The sequence below is a fragment of the Apodemus sylvaticus genome, chromosome 21, assembly GCF_947179515.1.
Source record: "Apodemus sylvaticus chromosome 21, mApoSyl1.1, whole genome shotgun sequence".
Lineage (NCBI taxonomy): Eukaryota > Metazoa > Chordata > Mammalia > Rodentia > Muridae > Apodemus > Apodemus sylvaticus.
This window is the reverse complement of record NC_067492.1, coordinates 3,356,795-3,368,238: the sequence shown is the minus strand read 5'-3', so window position 1 is coordinate 3,368,238 and position 11,444 is coordinate 3,356,795. Positions and strand designations below refer to the sequence as shown.

The 11,444-nt window shown below is 50.3% G+C and overlaps 1 protein-coding gene across 1 annotated transcript in view; it reads left to right on the top strand.

Annotated features, from left to right (window-relative positions):
* Positions 1-325: 325 nt before the first annotated feature.
* The window catches only part of Kcnk1 (potassium two pore domain channel subfamily K member 1), a 37,877-nt gene continuing 26,758 nt past the window's right edge, over positions 326-11,444 (top strand). Inside the window, exon 1 of the mRNA XM_052167105.1 lies at positions 326-956. Coding sequence (XP_052023065.1) covers positions 602-956 — 355 coding nt within the window. The 5' untranslated portion in view covers positions 326-601. The remainder of the gene's footprint in view (positions 957-11,444) is intronic.

The following is an 11,444-nucleotide window of genomic DNA, read 5'->3' as shown; positions in this document are numbered from 1 at the left end:
TTGGGGTATTGTTTAAGGTAAAATCCAGAGGCTGTGTTGTAAAGTATCAGACCTCTCCTTTACCCTCTCCTTTATGTCCCAGGTGGAGGTTGGGAGAGATTTCAAGTTGCTTTTTAGAGTGAGGTTCACTGTAATTTCAATTGTCTGGGCAGCAAGTGGCTCAGCTGTCCAGCCAACAAGACAGAGGAAGACAGGATCTATCTGTGTCCTTGGTATTTAGCAATAGCAGCTTTAACCAGGAGGAATGCCCGGGGGACAAAAGTGACTAGGCTAGGGGCTTGGGACACACACACACACACACACACACACACACACACACAGCTGAGGCCTGCTGACTGCTTTGGAGAAGGGAAGCCAGGCAGCCTCAGGGTGGCCTGGCCAGGGTCTGGCGCCACCAAACTTGCACTTTCCGGTTTCCGAAGCCAGGTAGGGGGCGCGGGCAGCCAGCAGCTCCCGCCAAGTGGGTGAGAGCGCTCCGCCCGACCAACTCCGCTACCTGAGCCGGCAACCACGTCACCGCCACATCATCTGGCCTCTTGTATTTGCACGGAACCAGGAAAGGGAGCGGCGGCGGGTGGCGCGGAGCGCGGGCGCCGGGAAGATGCTGCAGTCCCTGGCCGGCAGCTCGTGCGTGCGCCTGGTGGAGCGGCACCGCTCGGCCTGGTGCTTCGGCTTCCTGGTGCTGGGCTACCTGCTCTACCTGGTGTTTGGCGCCGTGGTCTTCTCATCCGTGGAGCTGCCTTACGAGGACCTGCTGCGCCAGGAGCTGCGCAAGCTGAAGCGGCGCTTCCTGGAGGAGCACGAGTGCCTGTCGGAGCCGCAGCTGGAGCAGTTCCTGGGCCGCGTGCTGGAGGCCAGCAATTATGGAGTGTCGGTGCTCAGCAACGCCTCTGGGAATTGGAATTGGGACTTCACCTCGGCGCTCTTCTTCGCCAGCACGGTGCTCTCCACCACAGGTAGGGCCTCTGCTGCCCCCTTACCCAGAACCCCGGCGTCCCAGGCCTCCCCTGGGCGCATCCTGCGGTGGTGGCACGCAGTGGCGGCAGCCAGCGAGGTGACCTCGGAGCAAGATATGGGTGTTGGCAGCTGTTACTCTTTGAGAGTGGTCCGAAACACCCTGGACCTTGAGGCTGCAGGTCTCATTCGCTGCTCTGTACTTGTGAGGATCCTGAGCTGATGGGAGTTTAGGTCCCTGACATTCTGTACTGGCGACTGAGCAGCAAGGCCAGGGGGATGCGAGGATCACAAACTCCCGGCCTGATTCCTGAGACCCCAGGCCAAGGAACCTAGCAATGACCCTTGGATGGGTCACCTTCATGACTGTGACTCCCTTCCCTACTGTAGACCTATTTCAGCTTCTTTGGATTAGTTTTGGGGACGGTGGTGACATCACTCTGCTCTCTTCAGGTGACCTCTAAGCAGACCGGCCAATGGGGGTTTCATAGTAGGAGGGAGGGTGGGAGAAGGGGAGTTTCACTTGGCCTGGGCATCATACGGTGGGGCTTCCTGAATCTGCAGTTATTTCAACTTCAGGTGTGTTGAGCTTCTATTCTACTCTGAGGCTCCGTGGTCTGCAGGAGGCTTAGAAATCCAGCTGCACGTTCATGCCCCGGGGCTTGGCACCACTGTTAGACTAGAGGAAGAAAGGCCAGGTTTTGTCAGTGGTGGCTAGCCATGCATGCAGGCTAGGAAGGACATAAATGGGTGCATGGACAGCCAGAGGGACTCTCAAAGGGCCTCAGTACTGTCCCTTCTTCTTATGCATGAGATCCAATCTTTGAAATGGCCCCTTTTGGCAGGCACAAGGTCACACGGTGCCCAGGGACACCCTGGAATCTGGGCCTTGTGAGCTCTTGCCAGGAACAGCGTGTTATGCCCCTGCCCCACCTTTACAAGTGACTCAGCTGCACCTGAGTTACTCCAGCCTCCTTCACCCTCCTCTCTGCCTCTCAGGCTGGCCCTTCACAGCCTCCTTTGGGCTCTGAGCAAGTAAATTATTTTATTAATCACCCACTAATGAGTAAACACTCAACACCCAGCCAGATCAGGTAAACTTATTGTTCAGGAATCTGGGGTGAGTTCCTGAACTTGTAATAAACCCAGGAAGAGTTCTAGGCTGTGTTGTGGTATTTTAAAACTGTGTTAAATGGATGCCCAAACAAGACAAACCTGTTGGCTCACTTTCCAAAGAAAGTCTGCTCCTCCCCTGCCGCCCGCAGCCAGGCTTTCTCTCAACATCTCCCAGACCAGTCAGGTACTTTTGGATTCTATTTGTGTCAGAGTGTAAATCCCTCCTCCACCATAGACATGAATGTTTACATAAAGTTCACAACTGGCTTACAGTGTTGGTCTGAGCAGTTTGAGAATGGAGACTGCCCTTACTGCGAGGGCCTGGGAGACGGGGCAGGGATAAGAGCCAGGAGAGAACGTGCATGCTTTTCCTAGGTGCATTTGTAGGCAGTACTGAAGTTCTTGTATAATCATAGCATCCTATGTGTCAAAAGCTAGTTCAGATACAGTTTCTTGGGGGAAATATTTGTCTGTCTGATGTGATCTCAGTCCCTATAATTAGGAAACATTACAACTCCTGAAATATTCAAGCGGGGGAGGGGGGTGTCGTCGTATTGGTATTCGTATCGCATTGTGGTTCTAAGGAAGAAAGTCTGTACTGTGGTTTTGGAACAAGGCTTCATTTAAGAAAGGAGAGCAAGGGGCACTTAGGGATAAGTCAGACAAAGGAGGAGACTCTCCGTGTATAAAACCAGCTGATTAGTGAGCCGATGTTTGAGCAGAGTGCTGTGAGTCAAAGTCCCTCCTCTCTCGGTTTTGAACTGATGCCATCATAGGACACATTTGATAGCACCTATGGCTTCCAAAATGGTTTTGTGGCACAGATGCAGACAGTGCTGAGATTGGAGCTGGTGGGTTTTGCTGCTAAGAAACTGCTGCAAGAGAAGACCTCAGATGGCCCGCACTCACCCCTCTCCCTGGCAGGTACGAGCCACATGCTTTAACAGTAAACTCTTTTAGTCCAGTTGATGGGATCTTCAGCTAGTTCGGCCCTTTCCTGCCTTGTCTGGAATAGTAAAGGCAGATTTCACAAAGATATGTTTCTGCTGGCCTTGGCACTGGGGAAATTGAGGCAGGTGGATTGCTGTGCTTTTGAGGCTAGTGCATATTAGGTAGTAAGATCTTGTTTCCCACTCCTGACTAAACCCAAACTATCGCAAACCCCATGAAGACACCCCTGCTGGCTGCCATTGTTGTAGCGTAGGCTAGCAAGGGCTTTTGTCAGTGTCTGCTGGCCACCCATGGCACCAGCTTCCATCGATGGAAGGAAGTGGGAGAAATGTCCCCAGCCCTTTTAGAAGAGGCCTGAGGAGAGCAAAATTCCTCACTGGTCTGCAGCTGGGCTCTGGATGGGCCTATTCTCTGAAACTAAGCAGGGTGGAGCCTGCTTAGTACTTGGATGGGGAGCCTATTGGCTATCCTTAGCAAACAGTTGAATCTGTTTCTATCTTCCTGGGCAGAGGAGACAAGATGGTTGCCTCTTCCCACTGCAAGGCTCTTGGCTGAGACACCAAACAAGGAGAGGCATCTCCGCTTATTTGCTGCTCACAGAAGTGGCATGGCAGCCTCTGGGCAATACGAACGAACATTTCTACCTTCTCCTGCCCACTCTGTGAGGGTCCCTCTGAGGAGGCCTGTTCTGGGACACGAGGGAAAAGAACAGAGCCATGGTCTTCCCCCGTCTGCCTTCTCCACGAATGTGGAGGAGCAGCCCTGAATGTCATCAACCTTGATTCAGTGAGACTTCAGGACAAGCATGTCAAAGTCATGTGAGAACTGAGGAAAGGGGGCTGGCGCCAGGCTTTTCCGAGGGAAGAGGGCATGCAAGGGAAAGAGACCACGGCACCCGGGCAACTTCGATACAAGGAAATCACATCTGGGTTCTTGAGGAACGAGAGATAATTATGCTAGTAATATATGTTGCTGTGTAAAACTTTTAGCTATGTTATTCATTCTTAGTTCCTCCCACCCTCTGTCTCTCCCTCCATCCCTTCCCCTCTCTTCCTCCCTCTCTCCCTCCCTCTCTCTCCCTTCATCCCTCTTTCCATTTATCTATCTATCTATCTATCTATCTTTTTTTCTTCCGGAGACAGGGTTTCTCTGTGTAGCTCTGGCTGTCCTGGAACTCACTCTGTAGGCCAGGCTGGCTTTGAACTCAGAAATCCGCCTGCCTCTGCCTCCCAAGTGCTGGGATCAAAGGCATGCGCCACCACAGCCCGGCTATTTATTTATTTTTAATTTTTTGTTTTTTTGAAACAGTTTCTCTGTATAGCCCTGGCTGTCCTGGAACTCACTCACACTGCTGGACTCTCCCTCCCTCTTTCATTTTTCCTCCCTCTCTCCCTTCCCTCCTCTCTCCTTCCTTCTCTCCCTTTCTTTCCCTCCCTCTCTCCCTTCCCTCATCTCTCCTTCCTTCTCTCCCTTTCCCTGCCTCTCTCCCTTCCCTCCCTCTCTCTCCCTTCCCTCCCTCTCTCTCCCTTTCTTTCCCTCCCTCTCTCCCTTCCCTCCCTCTCTCTCCCTTCCCTCCCTCTCTCTCCCTTCCCTCTCTCTCTCCCTTCCCTCCCTCTCTCTCTGTGCCTCCCTCACTGTTTTGTCATTGATGTTTTGCTTTGTTCACTGTTGGATCTCAAACTCCAGGCCTCACACTAGCTACTTGTTAGGAATCACACGCCAAGACCTTAGATCTTTGTTTTTTAAAAGATAGACCCTCACTAGGCCCCCGGCCTTTTCTGTAGCCCGGATAGGCATGCTTTGAACTCTAGATCAAGTTGTCTCAACCTCTTGAGTAGCTGGGTGGAAGGCCCGGATAGCCAGGCTTAGCTGCCGCTCATTCTTAGGAGCAGTGTGAGCCATGAGCGCACTGTGAGTTTGCTGTCTCCCGCACTCCTGCAGGCGGGGCCACAGCACGGTGTCTTGTAAATGCCGTGTTAGGATTCAGAAGACCTATGAGCTGTCTCTACCTTTTGTTTCTTCTCAATGTGTGGTCACATGACAGAGTCTATCTGCAAATAAAAGTGACTTTTCCTGCTTTAAGACTCTTCTACTGGCAGTGGTGGTGCACACCTTTAATCCTAGCACTTGGGAGGCAGAGACAGGTGGATTTCTGAATTTGAGGCCAGACTGGTCTTCAGAGTGAATTCCAGGACAGCTAGAGCTATATAGAGAAACCCTGTTTCGGAACCCCCCCCCCCCCCCCCCCCGAAAAAAAGACTCATCTAAAGCCAGGAAAATCAGGCTCAGGCTCACACTTATATTCCCTGTCCTAGAGAAAATGAGGCAGAAGGATTGCTGAGAGTTCATAGCCCATACTGGCTACAGAGTAGAACTCTTGTCACAAAAAAAAAAAAAAAGAAAAAAAGAAAAGAAAAAAGTGCCTAAGAAACAATTGTTTGGGGGTGTTGCTTTGACACCAGGCTTTGGGTTAGTCAGGGCAGAAACTACCTGATCACTACTGGTTTTAAATATGGGCTGGGAACAGGTAATAATAGGGTGCTGCCTGATCCTTTTAAACCTGTTGTCAGTCGGGGTAAATGTGTCATTACCCTCAGCCAGTGTTTACGAGATGTCTAGGGCAGACAGGGAACATTAGAGCCTGGTGTGCAGCTACACCCACAGCTTTCTGCGGCCTGAAGCACGGTCCCATATTTTCAAACAACTGAGGGGAAACAGCAAAAGTAAAATAATTCTGAACACAGTACAAGTTGGCAACATTCCACTTTCCTGGTGCGTAAGAAGTCTACTGACGCTGCCACACCTGTTGTTTCTGTGTTCCTTATGGCTGCTCTCTGGAACAATCAAAAAGTTGTCATGGAAACCACAGGGCCACACACCCTAAAACACCTGTTCTCTGTGTCTTTACAAAGCAAGTTTCAGACACCTGGTAGGAACGTTCTGGAAGGAGCTCTGGGAGCCGCTGTGAGTGCCCCTCGCTATTGTCCCCTGAATGTCACACAGCTGCAGTGGTGCGCCTCACAGCTCCTGGGCTGCTAAGCTAGATGTCACCTCTGAGATATTGATCCCCAGCAAGCCTTCTGGGAAACCGATGGCTATAGGTGGATGTCCCAAAAGCTCAGGCAAGTCTGTGACACATCCCCATTCTTTCTGAAGGGCAACAAAGCCATGCGTCACACTGAAATTATTTATCAAAAGCAAGTGCAGAGTATTGTGCTGCATGCTGGTCACACTGACACTTTAGAAGTGGAGCACTGGTAATGCAGGGATAGCCTTAGCTATGTGAGATGCTGTCTCAACAAAACCGGACCAAGTCAAAGAGCAGTAAATACACATTCTATCTAGAACAGGAATGAGAGCAAATAGTCAACAAGAGAGTCTCCATTGGCCAGGGTGGAGCTGTAACCCCGGAGGCAGAGTGGACTCTGGCTTTTCTGAAGAACCATGTCGGTCTTTCTCTTTTTAGATTTGTCTTAAATTATGTGTCTGTATAATTATGTGTCTATATATAATCATGTATACATGAGTACAGGCATTATCAGAGGCCAGAAGAGGGGGTTAGATTCTCTGGAGCAAGAGCAGCAGTTATAGGTGGCTGTGAACCCTCTGCTTAACACGGCTGCTAGGAACTGAACCTGAGTCCTCTTCGAGAACAGAACAGGCTCTTAACTCATCTCATCTCATGGGGTCATCTCTCCAGCCCTGGTCTTGGTTTTCATCCACTGAGCCGTGTGGTTTTGTGAGCCCACGCAGGCTGAAGTGGGAAGGCATGAATGCAGCAAACACAGGAGACAGGCAGCGGAAAGACAGACAGACCACGACCTACAAAACTGAAGTTCTAAAGACTTCGGGCTGTGGACAGCATCACCTTCTCACAGTACAGAGGCGAGGCCGAAACCCGCAGACTTACAGCTGTGAATGGCCGGGCTATAACTTAATGAGGGGCTCAATCTCTCTTAGCCTCTGGCTGCAGAAGGTTGTTCCGGGCCTGACTGAGTCTCCCACAAGCTCCCATGCTCAACTCCTAACTGGAAACCTGGAGCAGGGTCTGGGTTTAAAGATAGGACTAGAAAGATTGATAGGTGGAAAATGAGGACGCAGCCGGGAACCAGCCACCTGCCAGCCGGGAAAGCCTGAGAAGAAACTCGCTTGCCAACACCTTGATGTTGGACTTCCGGCCTCTAGGGCTAGGGTTCCAGAAGTAGAAAGTACATTTCTGTTTTAGATCACCAGTCTGTGGTCTTGTGCAGTAATAGCCCTAGCAAAGAAACAGGGGTCTTTTGTCTGGTTTGTGTTTGTTGTTGTTTGCTTGTTGTTGTTGTTTGCTTCTTGTCCTTTAGTTAGAGTGTATCAGGGAAGGTCAGACAGCAGCGGAGCAGAAGAAATAAAAGTTTCCAGGGTGTGGGTCTCACACCTGTAATCCTGGCACTATGGAAGGGAAGCAAAGTGTCTTAGTCAGGGTTTCTATTACTGCACAAAGCATCATGATCAAGAACCAAGTTGGAGAGGAAAGGGTTTATTCAGCTTACACTTCCATACTGCTGTTCATCCCCAAAGACCTCCTGTCAGGAGGCAGGAGCTGATGCAGAGGCCATGGAGGGATGTTTATTACTGGCTTGCTTTCCCTGGCTTGCTCAACTTGCTCTCTTATAGCACCCAAGAATACCAGCCCAGGGATGGCACCACCCACAAGGGGCCCTCCCCCCTTGATCACCAATTGAGACAATGCCCCACAGCTGGATCTCATGGAGGCATTTCCTCAAGGGAGGCTCCTTTCTCTGAAATAACTCCCAACTTATGTCAAGTTGACACACAAAACCAGTCAGTACACAAAGCAAAGAGAAAAATTCCTAAGTCTGCTCTTGTATGCCTTACACACACAGACCTCAAACAGGACATTACTCCTGCAGAGCCAAATATAGATTCAGATGCCCTTGAGGCAAAAACCACACTTTGGCATGCTCCTACTTAAGAACACTGTATAATAGGGTTTTGTGTGTGTGTGTGTGTGTTTCTTGCTGTGCCATCACAAGGACCTGAATTCAATCTCCCAGCACTCAGATCAAAAAAATCCCACACAGTCCACTCCAGGTCTTCAGGAGGCAGAGGCAGGGGGATCTCTGGTACTTGCCTGTCAGTCCAGCCTCAGGTGCAGTAAGAGATCCTGTCTCGAGGGAGGAGGTCATGGATGCATATAAAGAGGACATCCTCCTCTAGCTTCTGTGCCACACACACACACACACACACACACACACACGCCATATATAATAAACTCTATGAGAGCTTAAATACATAAATCCATCCCATCTGTTCTACATGAAATCTTTTGTCTCTCAGTATCTGAAAGGGTTCTTTTACTCTTCAGCCCCAAACTTGCTGTTTCTGTACCTATTTATAGAACTTGGAACATACTGTGACAACAAAGTGGCCATGGATTTTAGGCAATTCCATCTTTGCTTTTAATAACAGAACTGTGAGCCTCCTAGGAATAGAATCTCCATCCCTCTCGCCCTTAGCCCAGTGGGGACACTGTGGAACAGAGAATATCTACAACACTGACTGGTGTAGGGGGAGTGACTGTGACCTGCAGGACACAGTTGACATTACCCAGACCAAAGCAGGTAGAGTTACCCTCAGTTAGTTCTTTTGACCCATTCCCCCAACCCTCAACAAGGTGCCTCCCAGCACAAGGCTGGCTTCAGGGACAGACCCACAGTTGACACTAGATGCCCTTTTGACATGGTTAGAGTGGAGATCTGCTGGATTTAATTTTCAGGTGGCATCCTTAAATGGAAACCACATCAGTGGTTTTTCCCACCATGGTAAGGGCATATCCAACAGAGGAAACTTAAGGAAAGAACGGTTTAACTCAGTGTTTGAGGGCATGGTCTGATGGCAGGGAAGGTGTGATGGCAGGAATGTGAGGCAGCTGGTCACACAGTGATGGCTTGGAGAGAGATGGATGCTGGTGTTGAGCTTTCTTACTGCTATACACTCCAGGCCCCCGGCTCATGGGATGGTGCCGCCTACATTTAGGGTGAATTATTTTAAACCTCAGTTAGCCAATCTCTCTCACGGGCATGCTTAGAGGTTCCTTTTTCTAGGGCATTTTAGATCCTGCCAAACTGACGTTCAAGGTCAGTTATCACAACAATTTTAGTCAGACCCTTGCAGTAAGGAATAGGGTTATCCAGACCCTTACAGTGTGGAGTAAGGTCCACCCTGTCTGTGCCCAGGTGATGACGCACACAGTGTTTGAGTATTCTGCGCTCCTGAATCTCTCCTCTGCCCTGGACTCAGCTAGGCTCTGACCTTCCCTGTTCATTTTAGGGAGACTGTGTCCTTGCTGTTGGTGGCCACTCTGTCAGTGGCCTGCTCCTGGGATGTGACACCAGCCAGAGGTCTATAAAAAGGTCAGGGGTCGGGAATTGGGCTGACAAGCTTGTCTGCTCTTTTCTAGTTGTATTGTGTTTGCACACTTTAATTGGCAAAATGGACTATGGCTATGCTGATGAGGTCAGGGCTCCTGCTGGACACTGGCCGTGCTTTGCGGGTTCTTCTGCAGTCTGCACCTGCTGGATCTCAGACAGTTCCTGATCCCCTAGTTACCATTCTGCTCGGGCTGGAAATTAGAAGCCTACCCCCCTGCCCCAAGAAGGCTACTTTATGGTTAATAGTGTCAGTACCACATCTGGAGTCTCCTTGGAGACAAGTCTCCAATCTGTGACTCAGTTTCCCAATCTGTAGATGCATGACCCTAGGACAATATAAAGTGCTCAGAACCACACGAGGCCTGCGGCACTTAATGAATGGCAGCTAGAGTCATTGTCATTAATTTGAAGGCTCGTGACAGTCGTTCACTAGGACATGTGGTCTTGTTATTAACTTGTGGTGTGCCTTGGATGGGGACAGTCTATGATGTCTTTGGCATTGTCTGTAAAGGGGCATCTATACTGGGTTAATTAATGAGGGTGATACCCCATTGGCTGAGACCCTAGACTGAATAAAAGGTAGGAAGAGAGCTGAGTACCAGCCTCCAGCTCTCTGCCTCCTGGTGACGGATGCTTGTGATGAATGCCTTATGCTCCAAATGCCAGGCCCTCCCACTCTGACGGGCAGCACCCTCACACTGAGCCCAGACAGACCATGTCTTTGGCGACTTTTGTCCGTCATAGCAACAAGGAGAGTGACTGACACAGCTGGTCAGTTCAGTGGAGAGCAAGACAAACTCGCAGTCAGTCTCTCGGACTTTCTCTGAATGTGGCTCAGTTGGTAGAGGGCTTACTTAGCATGCACCGTCCTTGGTTCAATCCCCAGCACCACATTAACCCAGTGTGCTGGCATGTGCCTATAATCCCAGCACTCAGGAGGCAAGGGCAAGAGGGCTTTGCTGAGTCTGAGGCCAGCCTAGGCTATGTAATAAGGCAGCACCTCAGAGAAAATGTGTGGGGTTGTTCTGTGCAGACAAAGTTGGAGGCCCCAGTTGTGATGCGCCTTCTGTAGCCACACATTCGCAGGCTCTACAGTTCTCCTTGTTCTCTTGAAGTCTGTTGACGTTTCTTCTGGTTCTGGTTAGGTTTGTAGTAAAGGCTGAAGGAGGTTATGGGGGAGTAGAAGAAGCGCCCACCTCCCCAGAAGACTCCGCCCAAGAGTTTTTGAGCATGGCACATGGGTCTCCGGTCCTCTTAGAAGTGATTTTTGCTGAGGTTTTTGTCCTTCCTACCTTACCCTGCTTCTTGCCCTTTCTCCCAACTGTTTAGCTCTCTACCTGCAATCGGTGGCACAGCCAAAAAACCATGTTAGCCAGAGCTGAGTGAGGTTCCGGGGCCGGGAGATGTGGTGGGACCATCCTTGCTTGCTGTGTGGTGGGAAGCCCTGGTAGCTTTTGAGGGAACAGTTGACATGTTCCAGAAGGTTTTCACTAGGAGGTCTAAAAGGATGCATGTGGGGCATGGGGGGCCACTGATTGGGATAAGGCCCCTCCCTACAGACATTATATGACCTAGAATGAGCAGGCTTTGCAGGTGAGGTCTGACATCCAGCCATAGTCATTGAACTTGAGGTCCTTGTAGGTGGGGTACAGCAGGTACACTCAGCTATGATGGGGGTACAGTGAGGGTCACTCTTGGAAATGTGGGAGACTGTGCCTGCCATGGTGCCCAGTTTCCTGACTAAGGGGGCAGAATGCTTTAGAGAGATGGATTTGACTTTCACCATTGAGGAGAATAGAAAAGAAGAGAAAGAGCCGAGCGGTGGTGGCGCATGCCTGTAATCCCAGCACTTGGGAAGCAGAGGCAGGCAGATTTCTGAGTTAGAGGCCAGCCTAGTCTACAGAGTGAGTTCCAGGGCAGCCAGGGCTACACAGAGAAACCCTGTCTCAAAAACAAAACAAAACAAAACAAAACAAAACAAAACAAAAAGAG